The 23,433-nt window shown below is 45.3% G+C and overlaps 1 protein-coding gene across 1 annotated transcript in view; it reads left to right on the top strand.

Moving 5' to 3' along the window:
- The first annotated feature begins 649 nt into the window (after positions 1–649).
- Positions 650–23,433, top strand: part of ACSS1 (acyl-CoA synthetase short chain family member 1) — a 34,661-nt gene continuing 11,877 nt past the window's right edge. Inside the window, exons 1-8 of the mRNA XM_085219060.1 lie at positions 650–1,021; positions 4,363–4,459; positions 15,146–15,345; positions 16,806–16,981; positions 20,047–20,199; positions 21,907–22,054; positions 22,343–22,480; positions 23,018–23,110. Coding sequence (XP_085075186.1) covers positions 757–1,021; positions 4,363–4,459; positions 15,146–15,345; positions 16,806–16,981; positions 20,047–20,199; positions 21,907–22,054; positions 22,343–22,480; positions 23,018–23,110 — 1,270 coding nt within the window. The 5' untranslated portion in view covers positions 650–756. The remainder of the gene's footprint in view (positions 1,022–4,362; positions 4,460–15,145; positions 15,346–16,805; positions 16,982–20,046; positions 20,200–21,906; positions 22,055–22,342; positions 22,481–23,017; positions 23,111–23,433) is intronic.

The following is a 23,433-nucleotide window of genomic DNA, read 5'->3' as shown; positions in this document are numbered from 1 at the left end:
CCAGAACAACCTCAAGCTTAGCATAAAGAATAGATTGAAGTTGCTGCTCCTGAGCATGAAATGTGCTTTGCCCACCCAAATCCTGGGTTATCCTGCCATTTAGGAAAAGCTCAGTAGTTTGGCTTGTCTTCAGGAAGAAGACAAATATTCTTAATACGAGCTTTGCAGTGTTGTGCTGAGAGGCTGAACCAAACTACGTAACAGAATTAGTATCCTGCAAAGTTTGTGCCATGCACAGAGCAGGCCTGTGTTACCTGCTATGAGATCTCATTGGAAAGGTTTAATGTGGTTCACCATCCAACCCAGCGCTGGGACTGAATAGAGTGAAGAAGCGCTTTGACGCCAAAGCTGGGAGCTGCACGGTGCGTTGGGGAGGGAGTTGATCGTCCCCTCTGCTCAGCGCAGGCAGCCCGCACCTGGAGCACAGGGCCCAGCTCTGGGCCCCCAGTACACGGACACGCAGAGCCCAGCGCAGGGTCCGCCAAGGTGCCGGAGGGGACCTTCACAGCCGCCTGGACGAGGACCCGTGCGCCCAATTCCGGGCGTAGGGGCTGCCGTAGCGAGCCCCGAGGCGCCGTCCCGCTCAGCCGTCCCGCGGTACGCCCGTACGGCCGCCCGCTGCCGCGCGGTGCTCCCGGCCCGTCCCCTCCCGGAGGCGGGGGTGTTCCGGGGTCGGGGCGGCGCCGCGCCCGGCGGGGCCGGGAGCAGCGGGGCGGGGAGCGGCGCGGCCCCGACGGCGGAGCAGGGCCGTGCCCCATGGCGCTGGCGGCGGTCCGCGCGCGGGTGCTGCGCTCCTTGAGCCGCTCCCCGCTCGCTGCCAGGCGCTGCGGCGGCTCCGCTCATCTCCCCCCTGGCGGCTACGGCGCTTGGCAGGAGCGGGCGGCCCGCGATCCCGCCGCTTTTTGGGCGGATGCGGCGCGACGGACTCTGCGTTGGGACAGTCCCTTCCACACGGCCCGCGAGGCCGCCCCGGTCGGCGGCGGAGCCCGCTGGTTCCTGGGCGGCCGCCTCAATGTGTCGGGTAAGGATCCCGCGGCCGCGCATTCCTACCCCGGCCCGCAGGGGCCGCCCTGGCGGCGGCAGCCGTTCTCCGCCCGGTCTGTCCAAGTGCCCCCCATGACGTTGGGCGCTCGAGCCTTTTTCTGGGGGAGAAAACGAGGCGATTGGATCAGCGGCGGTGTTGATGGAGGGTGGTGTTCAGTGCTGCGTGGAGTAAGTCTTAGCGGCGTTGTGAAACAGTCGGAAATGAGAAAGTTGCGTTCCCGGTCGGACGCGGTGACCCATCGCTGGGCTGAGGGGCTGCAGTGCACCGCCGACGACACGTTTCGTCAGGAACCCCTCCTGAGAGACCCCACTGCAGCTCATGCTGTGGTGTGAAGGGAACAGAAGGGGACAGTAGGGGTCGTGCCGCTGTCATGCTCAAAAAACGCTCCTGAAATACGAGGGACCAAAGCCAGCACCTAGAAACAGTTAAATTTTTTCAAGACCTGCTTCTTTTCAACGGTTTCAATGGAAGGCTGAATGTGAAGGGAGCTGGAGGCTGGTCTCTTTTTTTCCTCGCACCTAGCTTGATGGTGGGGTCTTTCCATAGGGATGTGTATTTCTGTGTTTATTTTAACTTAGTTCCCGAGGAGAGTGCTTGAGTGAGTAGACTGTAGTTCAGTGGTGCAGAAAGTTTAACATCGTCAGCCAGCCACCTTGCTTCAGAACAAAAGAGCAAACACTGGGCAGGAGGAGTCCCACAGGGAGGGTTCTTGGCTATTGGATCTCAAAGGAGTGGAGGGCACAGCCCTGCTCCCAGCACCCAGCAGTGGAAGGGAAGTAAGTTTTTAGCCAGACATCTTTTCAGTGATTCCTGTTGCAAGGAAGGTCCTGGCTGAGCACTGAAATTTTTGGGGATTTGCTGTTTTCTCTATAGGATGGGATCAGCACCTTATTCTTGATCCCATGTGAGCCGAGACTGGTGATCATAGACGCATAAAACTGGTTGGGCTGAAAAGGGCCTTAAAGCCCAACCAATCCCTGGCTGCCCCTCCCCAGCTCAGTCTGCCCAGGCCCCATCCAACCTGGCCAGGAGCACCTCCGGGGATGGGGCACCACAGCTTCTCTGGGCAGCTGTGCCAGGGCCTCACCACCCTTTGAATGAAAAATTTCCCCCTAATTAAATCTCTCCTCTTTTAGTTTAAAGCCACCCTCCCTTGTTCTATCACCACCCATGTAAAAACTCTGTTCCCCTCCTGTTTATAAACTCCCTTCAAGTACTAGAAGGCCTCAATGTGGTCTCCTCGGAACCTTCTCCAGGCTGACCAAGCCCAGCTTCCTCAGCCTGCCTTTACAGGAGAGATGTTCCAGCCCTCTGAGCATCTTTGTGTTGCTCCTCTGGACTTGTTCCAGAAGTTTCATATCTTTCTTGTGCTGAGGGCCCCAGGCCTGGTTGCAGTACTTCACATGGGGGCCTAATGATCTCTTGATTTGAGTTGAGAAAACATGGCAGCACTGCAGGTCCCTGATTCAGAGCATCCTGCATTCCTGTCTCCAGGCATAGCTGGATTGCAGGTGGATACATGTTCTACTGCATTCTACTTGGGGGACCTTGCAGTGAGAATTGGAGAAGTGTGAGATTCAGCCCTTCTGGGCTGAACTCCTGGCCTCCTGGCCAGGAAAAGACCCCAACAAGCTTTCGGACTCCCAAGTCTTTGTGATCTCAGGAGCACATCTCATCAAAATGAGATGTAACTGTGTGCTTTTCCACATCTTGTCAAGGGGGTGAGGAAACGTCTGGAGAAATCATGAGAGGGTAGCAGCAGGAGGAAGGTCACAAAATTCTATTTTGCGAAACAAGTGAAAGCACTTGTATGGTCAGGAAGGAAATAATAGCATTTGGCCTGTTTCATCTGCCAGCTCTCACTGAGCAAAGAGTCACATCTCTCACTGGGCTCAGCTGGGGCTTGCTATAACACAAATTCACTGAAAGCTCATAGTGCTGCTCACAGGTAGGAAATGCTGCTTGGGAAATGAATCCCTGTGAATGCATTTGACTGTAATGTGGTGCAGTACCTATGGGTATTGCTGCCATGGGAATGGAGGTGGCAATTGCTAAAGGTCTCAGAACAACCTGCAGCAGAGCTGATTTCCTATGAATGCGTGACAGAGGAAAGCAGCGTGTTAAGTGCTGAAGGCATTCCTGACGAGAGCTTTTGTCCTCCTGTGTTGTAAGCTGACATAAGGAATGATTTTACCTCCTTTGTTTCTTTGGTATTGCTGCAGGAATTTATATTAAAAAGTAAAAGAGTTTAAACAACTGAAGGGCTTTTTTTTTTTTTTTTTTTTCATATTTTTGAGATAAGCAGTTGTTCTTGTAGTGAAATGTGCCGAATTCTGACAGCAGTGTATCTTCTGCTCACCTTCAGGGGCTCATTTTCGCAGTGCTGTAGATCAGCTGTGATCTCAGAACAGCAGAAGCAGACTCCTGGGCTGCAGTTTGCCTATACTTTACAAATGTTGATAGAACAATAGGCAGCTTTCATTGCACTTAGTTCATCTGGAAAAATAAAATCCTTTCCCACCAGTATTAATATCTCCAGGAAATATCCTCTGAAACTCAGCATTTCTTCAGGGCTTTCTCTGAGTTGCACAGCAGTGTGCCTGAATGGTTTTTAATAATTGTCTTTTGAAATATCCTAACTGCCTTCATGAGAATATAATGAAGTACATAATTGTCACTTAAGCTTGGAATTACTACTTTACAAGTCTAATCTGTAAACAATGGGCATGTTGCTGCTGAACACACAGGCGAGTTTCCTGAGTGGGTTCTGTAGAAGTTTCCTTACGGTGGGTGCCGTCTGTCAGCTCACTCAAACGTCTCTCATGCAGTTCAGAAGCCATTCTGCACTTCATGTGGTGGGTGGTGTAGCACACAGCTGAAGGTTTCCCAGAGGGTGGTGGTTGCCTCCTCCCTGGAGACTTTCAAGGCAAGGCTGGCTCAGGCCCTGGGCAACCTTATCTAGCTGTACATGTCCCTGTTCACTGCAGGAGAGTTGGACTAGATGACCCTTACAGGTCCCTTCCAACTCTAAGGATTCTATGATTCTATGATTCTTAGATGTGTAGATGTCTGTACTCCATGAGTTTACACTAGTTCCTAAAGTTTTAGATACTTTCAGTTAATGGAAAATCAGCTCTTTCAATTATAAATGTTTTGCCTGAATGGTTTATAGAAAATTCAAACAATGCAATGCTACAAATGGAAGCTGGGGAAGACAAGTCTGTGAGGTTGATGCAATGAATTGCTGCTCTGAGGAGGAAAACCATCAGAAGAGTTTCTTGTCTTTGTGCTTTGTTTAAACCTCTGTTTTCTTACAGTAAATTGCTTGGACCAACATGTTGAAAAGTCCCCAAACAGAGTGGCTTTGATATGGGAGAGAGATGAGCCTGGAACTGCAGTGCATGTCACATACAGGTACGGCACCTTCTCACGATGCTTTACAGTGCCTGGCAGTGTGATGGGATTGGGAGAAGAGTTGATTCTCTGAAATTGGACCTCTGTGAAACTCTGCATTCTTCCATTATACTCCAGCATGTGGAACATGCAGCCAGGGCACTGCTGCCAGCTTGCTGTATCATGATGGGTTAGCTTATGAAAAAACGAGGCATGTTCCCAGCTAGAAATGATACTCTTTCTTGGTTTCATCTTGGGAAGTGCTCCCTGTTCTTAGAATCCTACCTAGTGAATAAACTTCTGGGAGGCTGAGGGGTACAGCAGATGCATATTAGTGAAAGTTACTGAAAAATTCAGATTCAGATCTGACATCATCTTCTGTTTGTTCTGTTAATCAGATGTAGATTCCCCCTCTCTGAGGGGAGCTTTTAGAACAGAAAGATTTGTTCTTCTTTTCCTTGGCTTTTGTCTCATCTTCATGTTTTCCTTTCCATGGGAAAAGTTCAGTGAGCAGCTTTCAGTTTCAGAACAGCAGCAAGTGTGTTGGTGCAAAGAATGCCTTATGTTGCTGGAGGGGATTTTAAGTTCTCTGTATTCCTCTTCCACATCCCCACCGCAGTTTAGAGTAATCTTGAGGCTGCTGTGAGTGGCATCAACTTGTAATTGCTGCTATAGTTTGTAAAGTTTGCTGGAAAATGTCAGACTTGAAGCATATTTCTTTTCTCCCTGCTGTGTGACCCGAATTAGGGGAAATACCTGCCTGCAAAAATGCCTTTTACATCATCTGTCTGTACAGATGTTTCCCAGACTTGTATGTTGCTCAGTGCCTATTTCAGGCAGCTAGACGTTTGATCTGCTGGATCAGAAATCAGAAGCAACATACAAAGTCCCAGCATCTGATTCCTCTACAAGATACTCTGCAGCATGTTGATAGTTGGGATTTGTGGAACTTTTCAACTATAAATAGACCCCGTTGTCTGTTTTCCCCTCAGAATTTATGAAAGCTCCTGAAAACATAATGCATTAGAGTGAAGAAGTTGGTCAGCAGAGAGAAACAGGTGTGCAAATAACTTTGTGATATTAGTGCACCATACAACGTGTTGTAACCAACTGGGTAGCTTTCCTAAACATTTGAATTTTGTTTTTGGCATTCTGGTTGTGTGAAGTGAGGTGGAATCTGGCATTTCTCCTGGAGTGTGGGGTGGTGTATGTACTTCTACAGCTGTCTTCATGTCTCATGTGTGCAAATGGGAATAAACTGGGTGGGAATTGGGTGTGTTGTGTTGTGATTAACTTAGAAGAGTGGCCCATCAGATAGTAGAATCTCATTCAAGGCAATTCCAGCCTTTCCCCTTAGGCTGTGCTGTTTGAAATGTGTTGAGCTGCTCTAGATCTTCAAATGGTCTTTTCAGGATCTCCAGAAGAATGAGAAACGTTTTCTGAACAGCAACAGAACCATTTTTCTCTTGGCTCATGGCATTCAAAAAATGAATTTGAAGGAAAGCATGTTTTCAGCCTGTGGATTTGTAACTGTACTAGTTTAAAGACACTTTTTGCAGTAACATTTTGGTTTCAGTAGAAGTTTTTTGAGGGAAAGCAGGCCTGAGGAAAAGTGCAGCTCCTTGCATGGATGCTCTTCCTTCTCTGTGGATCTTGCAGGGGCAAGAAAACAACTGAGTGTTGGCACAGCAGAGGCAGTGAAGAAAGCAAGCAGTTGTGCAGGAAAAGGGCATGAACAGGCTTCCTCTGCAATTAAGGAAAAGGCCTACACAAGCCAGGCCTTCTACGTGCATTAGTGAGAAATGCAGCGAGGCTGCAGGGTGCTGTCCAAGCTCACTCATCATAGGGAGGGATAAAGCCTCTGTTTGCCTGTACATCCCTACTAACTGCCTTAAACTCAATGAACAAAGAGCTCAAAGATCTGGGGCTGTGCTGTGAGTCACCGTACATCTTTATGCATGGTTGCTGGCAAAATGGGTTGTGTTTATGCAACTGAGTTTAAGGGCTCTTTGCTACTATTGGAATTCGAACATATCCTTATTGGCAAAGATACACAAAGCTTTGGGTAAAACATGCTAGTTTTATTGAAATGGTGATTGCTATTCCTACAAACTCGGTTGCGATTAATCCATATCTTCTGTTTAAAGTCTCTGCTATAAAACTGAATTATTCCCTTCTGACTCCTTGTCATTTGCCAAACATATACTAGAGTGGCCCCAGAGGGCAAGGCTGACCTGCTGGAGGGCTCCTGGCTCCCAGAGCAGCCTCAGCACCTCTCTCCTGCAGCAAGGAGGCTCAGCTAGCAGATTTCACCAACCACCACCAGTGCTTGATGCATTCCAGATCCCAGATGCTGGACATGTGATTAAGTGGCATGAGAGCAGCAAGATGTTTAGGTCACTGGCTCACACCATTATTGTAAATCATCTTTTTCCACTGGTGAGCTTTGCCCTGTCACTCCGGCTGTTGCAACTCATCTGTTTTTTCCTCTCTGGGTTTCATATTCTACCCAGTTGGAATCCTCTAAGTTTCAGGTTCTGAATGGGAAGGTGGGAGATGTTTTTTACAGCTTTGTGCCAACAGGCCATGTGTCTCTCCTGAGAGTGGTGGCTGCAGTCAGCAAACTGGAGACAAATCATGCCCTTTTTTATCAAGTGGTCTGGCTAACTAACCATAAATGTATTGGTAGGACACTGGCAAAGTAACACTTAACCCACAGCATTGTGCTGCTGTGAGCAGAGAGCTGAACTGATTGGTGAAGGGTCCGACCTAGCTAGGAGTGTTTTGTCCTGCTCTGGGAATGTTGTCAGCACCCAGGAGCTTTGAAACCTTGCAGAGAAGTTCCTGAAGGCACTGATGAGCCTGGGTTTTAAAGTGCACTATATTATCAAGTGAGTTATACAAGCAGGCAGAGTTCACTGCTGGAGCTGCTAGGTCATAGCCCCTGTAAGCTCAACAGCAGGCAATGTTAAAAGACAGTAGCTGAAGGTATGCCAGGCCTCTCCCTCTCTGATATGTTTTTTCTTATTTGCCACACATTGTAGCCATCTGTGAGCAAGTGTCCCCCAGCACTACAAAATCCTAAGTTGTAAGCCAGAAAGAGAGAACTAATGAGGTAAATACCCTGCTAGTTTGTTTGAATACCTCTATCAGTCATATCATAACTTTATCAAGCTGTTCAAGGCAGTGCAATGAGTTATGGAGGAACTGTACTAGTGTGCAGAGAGAGATTTGCAGAGTTGGAGTGGGGGGCACAGTGGTCTGAGCAAGATTTGGCATTATGAGAATGGGTATTCCCAAAGGCAGCTGTGGAAAGTGGGCAGCACTACGCATTAGCTAGCCTGTTCCCACAAAGAGTTGCAGGCTGGGTCTCAACAGAAGGGTTCTTATTTACAAAAGGAGTTCACTCTTGTGCCAGAAATGTTGCAGGCAGAGGAAATGTTTGGAAAAGAATCATAGATTGTTTTGTGTTGGAAGGGACCTTTAAGACCATCTCATTCCAACCTTTGCTTTATGCAGGGACACCTCCCTCTAGACCAGATTGCTCACAGCCCCATCCAGCCTGGCCTTGAATGCCTCCAAAGAGGGGCATCCACAGCCTCTGGGCAACCTGTGCCAGGGTCTCATCACCCTCACAGTAAAGGATTTCTTCCTAGCATCAAGTCTAAATCTACCTTCTTCCAGTTTAAAATCATTTCCCTTCATGTTCTCACTACCTGCCCTTATGAAAAGTCCCTCCCAAGCTTTCCTGTAGGCCCCTTCAGGTACGGGAAGGCTGCTATAAGGTCTTCTCAGAGCCTTCTCTTCTCCAGATAGAAGATCCCCAGCTCACTCAGCCTGTCCTCATAGGGGAGGTGTTCCAGCCCTTTGATCATCTTCCAGTCCCTCCTCTGGACCCACTCCAACAACTCCATGCCCTTCTTGTTTTGGGGCCCCAGAACTGGACACAGTACTCCAGGTGGGGTCTCACAAGAGCAGAGTAGAGGGGCAGAATCACCTCCCTTGACCTACTGGTCACACTTCCTTTGATGCATTCCAGGATATGGTTGGCACTGTGGGCTGCTAGTGCACATTGCCAACTCATGTTCAAATACAGAATGTAAAGTAGGGAGAGGAAAGCCAAAGCTGAGGTGCCAGAAATGAGGGTCTCAGGTAGCTTTTCAACATGCAAGAAGGAAGAATGATTGAATGTCTTCATTAGCTACATCCCAGCTATGCCTTTAATAGGTGCCGATACGGGGGTTCCTGAATCAGAGATGAAGTGGTTGAAACTGTATTAGAGATTACAATGAGGATGGCGGCTGGAAGGCATGTGGGCATGTGGGTAGTACCAGGCAATGTAGTGTAGGAGGTGTTTCTCATTGGCAGTAAACTGTTTTCTTTCTTCCCAGTATTTCTTTGGCTTTCCAAGTTGAGCTTTTAGGTGAATCTTTTGGTGAAAAAATAAATTTGTATTTTCACTGTTTACCAAAAAGTGAGGAATATGGAGCAATAAACCGAGGTGCTGTTCACAGAAATTGAGTGAGCAGTGAGTACATTTGTGTATTATCCTTTTGGCCAGAACATTGACCCAGGAGAAAGAGACGAGGTTTGCTTACAGGGAAATTGAACCTACATCTCAAACGTCAGCATCTTTGGCACCATGATCATGAGGTATAGAGGCAGCTTTGAACTCAGCTTTCCCACAGTAATTCGTACGGAGCAATAAAAAGGAGGTGAGATGAGGCTGTTGGGATGAGAAGTGTTCAGATCTCCTTTTAAAACTAAAAGCTGAATCTATTTGGTGCATTTGACCTGAGTTTTCAGCTGATCAGAGTATAGTTCCATGTAATAAACTGGTGACTCGAGAAGTACTCAATCCAGCCTTGGGACTGAGAAGCCAGAGAACGTGACTTGTGCTCTATCTATTAACTTAAACAGGCAGTGTCAAAGCCCATATACAGCATTGGCTATACTAGGAAGATGTCTCGAATTATAGAATCAGTGAATGGTTTGGGATGGAGCAGACCTTAAAGCCCACCCATGCCCATGGGTAGGGCTACCCCCCACCAGCTCAGGCTGCCCAGGGCCCCATCCAGCCTAACCTTGAATGCCTCCTAGGATGGGGCACCACAGCTTCTCTGGACAACCTGTTCCAGTGACTTACTGCCCTCTGAACAAGCATCTAATATCCTAAAGCATCTCACCTAATCTAACCTAAATGTCCTAAACATTTAGCCTAACATCTAGCTTAAATCTTCCCTCTTGTAGTCTAAAGCCATTCCCCCTTGTTCTATCGCTATTAGACCATGTAAGAAGACAGTCTCCCTCCTGTTTATGAGCTCCCTGTAAGTACTGGAATGCCACATTGAGGACTCCTCAGAGCCTTGCCTTCTCCAGGGTAAACAAGCAGGAAGGCTGCTTCCCAAAGAAGGTCTTGATGCAATATTTTGGACATAAAAAGAACTAGCTTCCTTTGTTTAGAAAGCCACAGGCCGTTTTGCTGTACTGAAAGATACTATCAGGTTTCCTGTAAAAATGTTTCTGCCAGGCAGGCATCTCTAAAATGTGCCAGAGGACTGCCATGTGTCTGTTAGTGAAGGGTTTTTACTGGAGTCTTTGTTCCAGACATTGAGCAATGGGCTTTGGAAATACAGGCGCCACTGATGTGGGAGAAATGTAGTCTGGCATTCTCCAAACAGGGATATCATGAAGATCAGAGAAGAGTGCTGCATCTGTTAGGTGAAGCAGAGCTCCTGGCCTGTGCAATGATCTGCTGGTGATGCTGGAGGGCCAGTCTTGCAGTCACTGTGCTGAGAAGAGATGATGCGACAGCTAAGGAGCAAAATATGATGAGTCTCTGGAAGAGAACAGTGTTAACACTCAAAATCTTGTCTGTTGACATAAAGAATCCTTATACACAGAGAGCCCAGAGTTTGTTCTTAGAATAATTGAAACAGTAACAGTCTGATTGTATTAGACCAGATTTAATTACTTCAGAGAAAGATAGAGATGCTATGTGTTTCCCTAGCACCACTTTTGCTCAGCTCCAGGTCTGCGTTTCTGCTGATGATCATTTTGTTTCCAGTACTGCCAGCCTGTGCTCTGGTTTTTGCCACCACATGCTTATCACATCAAATGTGCCCACTTCTCAAGGCCTCTGTTACCATACCAGCCCTCTATTTCTCTGCGTTAGAGTCATAAAACCATAAAAAGATAAAGAAACATAAGTCATAGTTGCTTGGTGAACTAGAAGAGTTGCTGTTTAGCTAATTCACATGAAGCAAGGCTGCCAGAGCAAACCTGGCAAGCTTAATTCCTGAGGTCTTGCAAACCACGGGTCAGGAGGAAAGCAGCTCTGCAGCAGCGTAATCATTGCTGAGGGAGTTCTGTGCAACCCAGCCTCTTTCTGCTCTCATGTCCTGCTGGCACATGCTCTGCAGAACTCTTGTGCGTGTGCTTAAAGCCTGCATTGTATCTTCTGTACCTCGAGCATATGTGTCGCTGAATTAAGACAGGATTTCCCTCTGTTTTTGACTCATCTCTGTAGAGGCAAGGTAAGACCAGAGTCGATACAGATCTGTTTGACATACTGTTGCTTCCCAGTTTGTTTTGTGTGTCAGTTTTTTGTCTGGCTGCATCTATGTGGCATTCATATTCAGCAGCTGTTTACACCTGCAGTACAAGGAATAGGTTGAATTTGTCCACATTTTTAGGTGAAAAATACATTTTCTGAGAGAAGTCCAGAATGCCCTCCATTTGTCATTATTTTCACCTTCCCTGCTCATGTTCATTAATGCATCTTCCATCTCCTGGCCTGTTGTCCATGGTTTGTCTTAAAAACTCCGTTTCTTGTTACATGTTCTCCTGTCTAAGCAGCTGCCTCAGCTCCTGGTTCCAACTGGTTGTTGATTCCCCTGTCTCAGCTCACGCTGATGCTTTATTAACCAGAGAGCCCTGTATATGGAAACCTGCTGCCCTTGCTCTTTAAGATCAGCTCATGCAGAGGAGCAGTAGACATTGTGCATTAACTGACGTTACAGTTTCTCAGCTTTCTCTGCTCAGAGAGGCTGAGTACTTCCTTCTATTGCAGCATATTTCCTTCTTCCAGCTGTTTGCTTTTTTAAGCCCCTCCCTATTGCACCTCGGCCTGTGCTCAGGCAGCTGGCCCTCTATGGGGCTCTCTGTTTGTCCAGCTTCTTGGTCAGCTTCCTGCGTCTCTCCTGTCTGCTCTGTGCAGAGAACTGAAATCCTTTTGAGAGCATTGCTTGGGATGTTGCTGTGCTTGCTTACCTCACGCTTTGAAGAAGTAGCATACATCTGTTCCGAGCTTTCTGACTACCTCAGTCCATCACTGGTGGCAAAGGCTGAGCCTTTTTAGAGTAGAAGCTTTCACTCGAACTGTGTTTGCTCTATCCTTCATTCATACCCCATAAAATCATTGAATCGTTTGGGTTGGAAGGGACCTTCATCTTTGCTCATCTAGTCCAACTCCTCTGCAATGAACAGGGGCATGTAGCAGAAGCTAAGCAAGGATGCCTTGTTTTGCACTGCACTATAGTTTCCAAGGTGACAGTGCCTAGCTCTGTTCAGCAGCTGGTGTGTGTTTTGGTTAGATGTCCTGTGCTTCCAACAGGACCATAGGGTTTGAGTGGGAGGAGGCCACTCCTTTCTTGTGTGCAGGCTGACCATTCTGGATGGCATTACCACTGCTTTTCTGCCAAAGCTGGGGCAGTGCTGGATGTCAGAACTGCTCTTGGCCTTTTGTGTGATAGAGTAATCTCAGCGCCAATTTGGGCGGCAGCAGCATGTGAAGAGGATGAAGGCAAAGTTTCCTACTGCTCAGTTCAGTTCTCTGGAAAAAGATGGATCTCTTCCACCCAATTCTGCAGGGCACTGTCCATGCAGGGTGCTTGTTCCATCTTGAAATTTGCCTAGGATCAGTGCTGGAAAAGTTAACCTGCTCACATTTAGTAATTGCCTGCCCTTGGAGAGGAAAAAGTGCATGAAGCAGTGAGGAATTCCAGGATAGGATTCTTGGCACAGCATTTCTGCTAACTCCCATTGTTGAGCTGGAGGTGAAGTCAGGATTGCTGCTGTAGGAGCCAGAAGACACAACTGATGTTCTGGGATTTGTTTCTGTGATAGAGGTCTTGGCTTTGCTGTCTTTTTGCCTTTGTGCCCATTCTTTCATGTGTTGCACCTCCAGAGGAGCAAAGAAAAACATGACCTTCCTTTGTGCCTTTCAGAGCAGAAAGGATGATGCAAAACAGATAGATCTGGGGATAAGCACTTGACCCTTATTGTCTATCAGCATGTTCATACACATATTACCCAAATGTTAAATTTGGGTTAATAATTAAAAAATGAAAAGAGTTTCTGCCGTCATGATCACGAAGCCCTGAATAAGCAAGTGAACCTCTGACTTGTTCAGAAAGGACACCCTACCCAGAGCTGTTTGGTGTTCCTGTTCATGAGAAAGAGGCTGCAGCTCTGAAAGCACTTCTCCATGTTCCGTTACAGATAAGTGTTTTTTATTTTGCTTTCTCACAATTTCCTGTCTGGGGCTTATTGCACTTCCTGCTCCCCGTAACAGAAGTAGATCGGTTCATGAACTTAGTAAAAGAAAGTAAAATAAATAAAGTATTTATTATAAATAAATATATACTATACTATTTAGTAATATTATATATAATAACTAATATATATAATAACTATATTTATATAAATAAAGTAAAAAAGCTTAGCAGGCTGCGTCCTTAGGTAGTTAGTAGGGCTGTGCATGCTCACAAAGCACTTGGAATGAGATACTAAAAGTGGTACTTCAGAGTTACGTTGATCCCTAGTTGTAAAAGATGAGGATGAAACTCAGGGTAAAGCCACTCCATATCACTTTTCTATAGGGTTGCAGTCTCTCTCTTGTGGCAGCTGTTGCTAACTGCTGCCAGAGATCAGGTACTGCGAGGTGTGAACCTTAACACTGAGCATGTCTGCCACCTCTCTGAGATACTGTGCTTCGGAAGGGATCTATTTATGGAATGCTACAAGGATAATCTTAAAATAAATAACACAAAGTGCTGTGGCTGGGATTTAAGGCTCATTTTCCTCATCCTCTGAAGGACAATTGTGGGTGGTATCTCTTCAGCTATCACTGTATCTGTCTTTGTACTTTGTTTATGGCTGTACTGCTTCACTGCCCCTGCAATGCAAATGGAGTTTTATCCTTAAGCTAGTCTCAGCCTTTTTTTTCTTTAATGACACTTCCAAAATTGATCTCTTGGACTGTGCCCATTTCCTACATGCATTGATTTTAAAAAAGGAAACAATTTTTGATCAGAACAACATTTCATTTTATTTCCAGCTTAGCCACCAGCCGAAAACTGTTTGTTTGCTTGCTTGTTTTTCATCGCTATGACCAGTTCTGGAAGATAAGGATACATTGGGAGGTTCATGCTTTGCTTTTTACTTGGGTATGACGACCCCCAAATACATTTACTCGCTACAGTTTTTATAGTCCCTGTTGGAGTAGCTTGCAGACCCCCAAGCATTTGCAGGTGACAGGCTGTAGACAATTGTGCTCAGGAGTAGAAGCTCTTTCTCTTCTTTGAGCCGTAGTGCTCTGTGACTTCCTAGACCCAAAAGACAGCTTTTCCTGGCATGCTCTGGGATTCTTCTTCTTGGAGCTGGTAGCTGGCACCAGGCAGTGCTCCTCACCTAGCACTGCACCCTGCCCTTCCCTGGCTTCTGAGGGTACTGCTGTTGACACACAGAGCTGTTCAGTTCATGACAGTGACTGCAGGTAAGCCTGCAATTGTGTTATCTTCCATGCAGACATCAGATGAAATGCACAAGCAATTTCTTGTCCACAAGCTGCGTTTTAGTTGCACAGAGAAATGTTTCTGCTGTTAAGTTAGTGGGCTGCAGTGTCAAACACTGTGAATTGAGCCTTTGTTTCTGTTCTCAGTGTTCTGAGTTTCTTTTTGTGAGAAGCCGCTGTGGTTTTACTCTTGAGAGGTCAATATCCAAGCTCTGCTAGGCAGTTCCGCTTGGTGGTATGATGGGGTGAGGCAACAAACGGAAGAATTCAAATCACTGGCAATCCTGCTCTGATGAGTCTTGTGAAATCTACCACATTAAGGCCTATGTCAGGACTTAATTTCACTTCCCTTTTTCTTCCTTAGGCGTGTAAAAGTACTGTTTACCCTTGTAGTTTAAAAGGTATGTGCTGTGAAGCAATTTCTAGCAGTTCCTTCACATAAAGTAAACAGTGCTGGGAATCTTTTGACAGCAGTTTCCATTTCGTCTTGCATTTATGTCAGCAGTGCAGTACAAAAATGGCAGTTAGGGTGCATCCAAAGGAGGGCTGCAAGGATGGAGAAAGGTCTGTAGGACAAGGTGTGTGATGAGCGCAGAGGCCACTGGGGTTGCTCAGCCCAGAGCAAAGGAGCTGAGGGAGGCCTCATGGCTGCAGCAAAGGTTCTGCCCCAGAGGGCAGTGGGCACGGCCCCACTGCTGGAGTTCCACTTTCTTCTTTCCCCAAGGACAGGAAAAGTCTGGCTCCAACCAGATCCCAGGCCACTTCAAGGCGCAGAGGTTGGCATGCCTGGTACCACAGAGGTGATAATATCCAGAGGCACAACACCTCTCATAGCTCAAGTTCATCTTTTTTTGTCTGCCTGTACAAAACAGGTTGTGCGGTCATGTGACAGCATTGCTTCTGTGCTGCAGGGAACTTCTGGATCTGACGTGCCGTCTTGCCAACACCCTGAAAAAATATGGGATACAGAAAGGGGACAAGGTTGCCATCTATATGTCCGTGTCTCCCCTATCTGTGGCAGCTATGCTGGCTTGTGCCAGGATTGGTGCTGTTCACACCGTGGTCTTCGCGGGATTCAGCTCAGAGTCCTTAGCTGGGAGGATCATGGACTGTAAGTAGCTGCAGACGAAGGGGAACAAACCCCTTTGGTGCTGACACCCTCCAAAACATACTTTTGTCCAAATTTCGTGTTTTCTTGGCAGAGAAGAACAGGTTCTTTCTTAGCTGGCTGGATAGTTCGCTTTCCTTTGCAAAGTACTGTGAAGAGCCTTTTCCTTAGTGGCAATATCTTTTGGCCTTACTTTATAATATAATACTTTATAAATTGCTTAACATTCCATCTGCTCTGGGTTACTTCCAGACAACAGTGAACCTGGTGAGAAAACCAGAGCTTAGGATTGTGTCCTGATTTGTTCTTTTGAAGCGTAGTTGAAGTACCTGTGCAGAGTACTAGCTCTGCAGTCTAGATTATGATACTGTGATTTATGTACAGCAAAGAAATGTTGGCAGTCTGCTCCCACTCCATTAGACATTGTACCGACACAGAGAGCTGTTCTTAACCCAAAGCAGTTGTAGTGTGATTAAAGAGAATGCTGAAAATACAGCAGAAGAACAAAATTGCAAGTGCCTCATGTTCTAGCAGTTATATCAGCTTATTTATGACTAAACAGCCATTTTCAAGGTTTGTTTTTTTTTTCTTTTTTTTTTAATTTATAGCAAATCTACTCAGAGTAAGCACATGTTTTGGTTATCCTTCACTTTTGGTCACCTATATGGAGACAGTAGACTAAAGAATCACTTTTCTGTACCTTTCTATGGAGCTCTGTAATTAATGTAGTGTGACAGAGTTTGAAGCGGTCTGTCCGGGTGCTGCTATGTGCTGTGGTTTCTAAGAGGTTTCCCAACAAGATACAGGTGGGTTTCAGAAAGCTGCAAGAGGATAATGACCCTGAGAGGGTGCTGAGTATAGTGCCGTTCAGTTTGGAACGGACAGTTATATGCAGCCCTAAAGAGAGGATAGCAAAGGGATAAGGGAGATGGCTGCTCACTAAGGCCTACTGGAGTTGTTGGAAACTTTGCACTGGTTTTAGCCTAGAGAAGCTGTCAGCATTTTTAATATATGTAACTGGGAAGGATGTTCTGCATGTTGACTCTGACAAGTAGAAACATGCATTTGAATTAGACTGAATGATACTTAGCCAAGTGTTGGGAAGGACTTTCTCATATTCATAGCAGACATTGGAGCAAACTGTTGGCAAAGGAGTAGAATACCCCACACTGAAGTGTTTCAGGCAGTTTAGACTGTCAGCAGTGTTTTAACAGGAGCCAGCCTTGCTTTGGGGTGGAGAGGATGGGCTAGATAAGCTCTGGAGATTCCTGCTACACCCACTCTTTGTGTGCCAGGTTTTAATGTGCTTTTATCAGTCACTGTTTTTGATTCATGTAAATTCTGAATACATGTTGAATACATCATCCCCCAAACTAATGATATCTAATTAATGAAAATTAATCTGCTCATTATGTACAGATTGGAAAACAGGTGATGTGTCTGCTGTTTCTCTCTCTTTTTAGCTGAATGCAAAGCAGTTATCACTTACAACCAGGGAGTCAGGGGAGGCCGAATCATAGAGCTGAAGATGACGGTGGATGAAGCTGTAAAGAACTGTCCAAGTGTCAAGCATGTCTTTGTGGCACAGAGGACAGATAACAAAACCCAGATGGGTGACCTTGATGTTCCTCTTGAAGAAGTATGTGGATGCTGGTAAACCTTACCCATTTCCATGCTGTTTTTCCATGTGATGTTTACTCTCCTGCCTTCTTGCTGCCTCTGGAGCAGGTTTTGAGTGTGTGCTCCTCTTCCTATGCACCTCATCGGCCTAATGGTACAGTGTATTACAGTGACAGCATCTGTATATCCCAGTACCCTCTTGTATGCTTGCCCACTGGCACTCTGCTTAACTCCTCTTAGGTCTGGGTGTTGGCTAGATCATCTTTTTCTCCATTTGTGCCTTTTGGTTCCGAGTTCTGCAGACATAAAGGAGATGTCCCTTATAGCACCTAGATCTTCATCCTTGAATAGGATGAAGATTATTCATCCTCACATTACAGTCTGCAGGGACTGTGAGTTGAAGCAGCACTGTTTCAGCATTTTTGAAAATATGCCAGAATTTAAGGAATGAGTGCTTCCTGAGAGCTGGAGTGTGCTGATACCACTGCTGTTATTGTTATTTTGTGTTTTGTGAGCTCTTATATGTGCTCTCAGACTGTTGAAAGACAGTGCAGAAACAATCAAGTTCCTGGGAGCACTTAATACAGCCAATGGACAGTGTTATCATTACCCCATGATGGAGGGGCAGTCATGGCTTGTGTATATTTACAGCCTGTGCTGTAGAGGGAAGAAAGAAGCAAACAATGGTCATTTTAATGTGTTCAGCTGCCACACGTGAGATTGTACAACCTAATGCAGATATAATTTTATCAATTCACCAGCAGCTGTAAGCAAAAAGCACTCATCAGTAATACCTGGAAACCACCCTTCTGTAGCCAAGATATTTACTCAGAGGTTGTGTGCTGGTGACAGGAGATAGGAGCAACTATTAGGGTAAGTTAAATGGATAGGGCAGGTTTTATTCAGAAATTGTCTTACTCCTTACTCAACGAAGCACATTTGACTGTTTTTCCTCAGTCTGCAAACAGCCTGAGTGACTTTGTGACTTAAGAACTGATCTCAGCTCATTGTCAGTTGTAAGATTAACTCTGAAATATAACAAGAATTCAGCCATTAATGCTGTTAACTGTCATCACCAGTTTTTACAGCAGTCGTGCTTACGAGCTGTTGTGCTTATCTTCCCACATCATAGATACTTTCTAGTCAGTCCTATCTCGCTTCCCTGCTCACCAGAATCCAAATTGTCCCTCTGTATTGCAGTTTCATACAATGCAGTTGTCCTTCATACAAACCTCTGAGAAACAGTGAGACTTGAATGGTGGGGAGGGAGAGGATTATAAGACGGAAGAAAACAGTGATGCCATGCTAACAGACTCTAATTTAATTGATTCATGTTATCCACTGTCTTAAGTGAACTACAACTACTGTGCAATAGCTTACTGCACAATTTAAGTTCATGTTTTAATGGAGGTTATGCAAACACCACCCTAGTTTCAGAAATTGGAAGTCAGCCTAAGTTTAGTGCTGACAGGTCACCGTAAATACCTGGGAAGTAGTGAAAGTCAGCAGATAAGAATTATGTTTGACTTTATCAGTTCTTATTTTATTTAGCTCTACTTGTCAGACACTTGTAAACATTTGGACCCAGATTGGTAGTGTTCACTTGTAAGTAGTTTGTTTGCAGTATATACTTATAAAAAGGTAGTGCCTAGAAAACCCTTTGAGGAGCAACATAATAACCCTTACAGGGATCATCAGTCAGCTAAGACAGCATAGAGCCTGAGAGAAGCAAGCCAGCTCTGCCTTTTTATAGGTACTTGTTGAGCATCTGCAGTACACAGTCATTACCACAAGTTTGTGAACAGCAAGAAAAATGGTCAACCTCTTCATGAAAAATTTACAATTTGGGCAAAGTGTGCTGTAGACAAATTATCTTCTTTCAGAGTGCATTTATGTGGTTCACTCTGCTCTGGAAGAAAAGCCTTCTCTGGTGTATTTTATACATGAAAGCTTTCTTACGATGGGATTATACTTTCAATTCACAGCTTAATTCTAGCATCATTGATGAAGTGCCTAAGTGCTATTATCAGTTAAGGACTTCTTGTCTCTTCAGATGGAGAGAGTGAATACAAAGCTCAGAAGCAGCACTGAGCAAACATCCAGAAGGCATTCAGATATCCTGCCTAAACTTTTCACTGTCTGTTTTAGTCTGAAGATATTTCCCAAAGTTCTGCTTGGTATTTTTCACAGTACAGTTCTGTGCCAGACCTTAGCAACTTACGTTCTGGTCCTGATACGCTTTCATGCAGTGTCTAAATGCTGATGAGAAGCAACATCTTTTGTAAGTTCTTTGAATGGGGCTTGAGCATTCTGGCTGCTTACTGTTGAGCTCTTTTTTGGACGTTGGCCATCCACAAGCTGCATTTACCACAAACCTCTCTTTCAAAGCACAGTATTTCCCCTTCCCCTTCTTCTGTTGGACTGAATACACCAGCTCATCCAAAAATTTGCTGTGAACTGGTAGAACACTACATCCTTTCCTCTAGTGTTTCTGATGCTAGGAGTGAAGAGAGGAGCTAGGCTCTTCGCCACCCGACCAGTGGTCTATAAATAAAGCAACAGAGGCAGGAGGGTAAAGCACTTCCTTCTCATGAGTAGCAGCAATTTGAATTTCAGGATCAAATTTACAGGACTGCCAGCCTCTCCTGTGGCTGAGGAAGAGAAGTGAACATACAACTTAACTGCAGTTTTAAAGGGATAAGTTCCTCAACAGTATCCAGCCTTGCTGCAGCTGCTGTGTGGCTCATAGTTACAGTCAAGCTTACGTTTTCTACCAGCAAATTATAAAGTCTTGGAATACAAGCTATTTCCTACCTTTCTTTTTTTTTTTTAATTTTCTGCAATGTTGTGTTATTTGGCCAGTTCCTCATGACTTCTGAGCCTGGCAGAGGTATTGGTGGAGAGGCCGGGTGCTATATGTGCGCAGGAACCTTTCCACAAGGTAAGCAACTATAACCTATGATAGGAGGGGAAAGCAGCAGAGGTGGTTCTTATCTCTAGACGCTACTGACATGCTTACAGATGGAGTATGAATTGGTTTCATATAACCAAAGTTTTTCTCTCATCACCACCTTTTCTTCTTAGGAGATGGCCAAGGCAGCTTCTGTATGCACTCCAGAGAGCATGGACAGTGAAGACATGCTTTTCATGCTGTATACCTCAGGCAGCACAGGGAAACCCAAAGGAATCGTTCACACCCAGGCTGGATATCTTCTGTATGCTGCTCTCACACATAAGGTAACTCATAGGAATCCTCTAGAGGAGGTTCACTTACCTTCTGATGATATTAATGATAGGGACTTTGACTGGTGGAGATCACCGTGTTCTGTGTGTGCTACTTAACTGGCTTATTGAGTGTAACCAAATTGGAAAGTTCTGAGAATGTGTAAGTAACATTTTGGGGTTTGTTGCTGGGGAATATAGTACTGTAAGAACTAGAGCCTACACTGTATTAGTGTCTTAGGCCCATACTTAGAGACATTAAAGTGATGCAGCTGAGGAGATTCAGGTAGGTACTTCATTGGCATTGGTAATGTGACTGCTGTAACATTTTGTAGTGGACTACTGGCCTTTTCCAGAAGAGAGGATCTGGATTCTTAACAACCTCTTGCATAGCATATATAGTCTGAAGATCATAAATTCATGTCCTATGGTTAAGCCTTAGCACTGATTTTTGTTGTAATCTAGGCTAAATATTTTAACACTTGAAAGCAAAATCATGAAAAATATCTTTCTCATTAAAAAAAAAAAAAACAACCAAAAAAAGAACTGCTTCTTGCAGCTTGTGATCTGAGCTCTGCATATGAAAAGTCAACAATAAAATGGAGATGGGATTTGAGTGAAAGTTCTCCATCTGACTTTAGTAGTATCACCCTATTTGTAATCACATACAATTCTTTCAAAGCTTTTCTTTCTTTTGTCTGACACAGTTGATTTTTAGAAAGATTTGAGTGTAAAAGTGTCAGACTTCTCTGCATTCAGAGTATTTGCAATGTCAGCTTTTCTGAGTGACTGTGTAATTGCCAAAGCATCTATTTCTCCGTTAGTCCAGAAGGTAGATCCTGCACACTGGTACAAGGAAGCATTGTATGCAGCTGCAGCCCCCTTAGAGCTGCTTTAGAGCCTGATGGAGAAAAGTACTTGCAAAGTTAAGGTGAGAATTAGCTCTCCTAAGTAGAGAGATCAGATAATCTGTGCAACACATGTGCAAAAACCACAGTGATAGTCTTGCTGCACGTTCATGGTTTTTGTTGTTGTGTGGCTTATTTTTTGAGTTTCTGATCCTCTTTCTTTGATTTAAACTGTAAAACTGACTCTGCTTTATGAGTCAGGACCTCTTCACTATGTGGTAGAGAAATTGGATTTATAGAGAGAAGCATTTTCTGAAGGCAAAACAAAATAACACATTCTCCTAGGTTTTTATCTGAAGTAGGCGAGCAGGGAGAAGGAAGCATCCGGAAAGCAGTGCACTGATAAAGGTGCTGAGCAGCTAAGAGCATTTCTCAGGAAATGTTTCAAGTACACGTATCAATTTCTCCAGTTCTCTTATGGATAAATGTTCATATTCATGAGGGGTTTAAACTTCTGAGACCTGCAGTCTCCCTGCTGTTTAGGATCAGCTCTCCCATGTGAGCTGTCTGCAGTGAGAAACTGCAGGTGTCCAGAGCTCTGGGCTTTGGTTGTAGGATTCAATTTGGAAACAGTCACATTCCTTGCTCCCTGCAAGGTATGCTGGCAGAAACAATCAGGAGGCTGAAGCCCTGGTCCCTCTGGCTTGTTTCCTCACATTGGGCTGGCCTTGTGCTGCTGTGTCCTGTGTGAGTGGCACAACTCACCCTGTGAGCTCTCTTGCTCCTTCTTGTGTGCATCCCATCCAGCACCTTACTCTTCAGCTCTATGCACCTGCCAACAGGAAATCAGTTGGCCTTACATTTATCTTTGCAGTATGTGTTTGACTACCGGCAAGGCGATGTCTTCGGCTGTGTGGCTGACATTGGCTGGATCACAGGACACAGCTATGTTGTGTATGGACCGCTTTGCAATGGAGGCACCACGGTGCTGTTTGAAAGCACTCCAGTGTACCCTGACCCAGGTAAGGAAGTGATAGGCAAACAGTTGGCTAGACGTGGCAGTGTGACAAGACAAAAGGAGGTTAGAAACTTGTCAAGTAGAACCTGTCTGCTCAGGGGAGCTAAAAGCTCAATTTCTTTGAAACAGACATGTATAACGTTCAGGAACAGCCAATGTTGAAAAAAATATATGAAATATTGCCATTGTTTTTGCTCTGTGCTCACAGTAACCTCAGCCTCAGCTTTGACTGCTAAGCTTCACGTTGAGCTTTTGTGGTGGAATGTCAGCGGTGATGTTTGTGATCTTGCAGGCCGTTACTGGGAAATGGTACAGAGGCTGAAAATAAATCAGTTTTATGGAGCACCTACAGCTATACGCTTGTTGTTGAATTATGGAGACAAGTGGGTGAAGAAATATGACAGATCATCCCTGAAGACCCTGGGATCAGGTAGGGAGCATAAAACTTTCCTGTGATAAAGATACAGGGTTCTAGCTGATGAGAGTGAAGATACCAGAAGAATATGGTTATAAACAGCTGATAAAGTGGACTCCCCATCTGGCTTTTATTGTCTCAGCAGAAGGGGAAACAAACTGAAGTTGGAGACACGGAGCCTACATGATTGTCCCTTTCCTAGCTCATATTGCAGGATTGTATTCTTTGCAGAAAAGGTTTATCCAGTGGTAAATTAACTTTATTGGCTTAGGTGTCCCAAGAAATATTTTACTGCTTTTATGATTTTAGGGGTTCTTATGCATGAGTTGCTTTGATTAATTACTTTCTGTGATATTTATTGCTTGCCTTCTAGTCTTTCTGGGAAAAGTCCTTTGTTATGTAAGTGCATTGCTGTCCTTTGCACCTCTCAGCAGAAAGGTTTTGAGCGTTCTGCTTAATCATGCAATCTCCATATTGTGCACCAAAAGGCAGAATGAACTGTCAGCAACTCCTTGTGTCTTAAGACTACTTCCTTTTTTTTTTTTGATCTAGTGGGAGAGCCTATCAACAATGAGGCTTGGCAGTGGTTCTACCATGTGGTGGGAGAAGGGCGCTGTACCCTCGTGGACACTTGGTGGCAAACAGGTAAAAGGCATCCTCAGGGGGTGTGCATGGTTGTCATGGCTGATATGAGGCCAAAAATGGGAGGTCTTGTTTCTGGTGTTCAGCAGTGATAGAACAAGTGGAAATGGCTTTAAACCAAAAGGAGGGGAAATCGAGGTGAGATGTTAGGAAGAAATTCTTTCCTTTGGAAGTAGTGAGGCACTGACACAGCTCCCCAGAGAACCTGTAGTGCCACATCCCTAGAGGTGTTCAAGGCCAGGTTGGATGGGGCCCTGGGCAGCTTGAGCTGGTGGGTGGGGGTGGCAACCAGCCCACGACAGGGGGTTGGAACTGGGTGGGCTTTA

Source organism: Meleagris gallopavo, chromosome 2, assembly GCF_905368555.1.
Source record: "Meleagris gallopavo chromosome 2, MGAL_WU_HG_1.1, whole genome shotgun sequence".
NCBI classification, from domain to species: Eukaryota; Metazoa; Chordata; class Aves; order Galliformes; family Phasianidae; genus Meleagris; species Meleagris gallopavo.
Note: the sequence above shows the minus strand (reverse complement) of the source record. Positions and strands in the feature narration are given on the sequence as shown.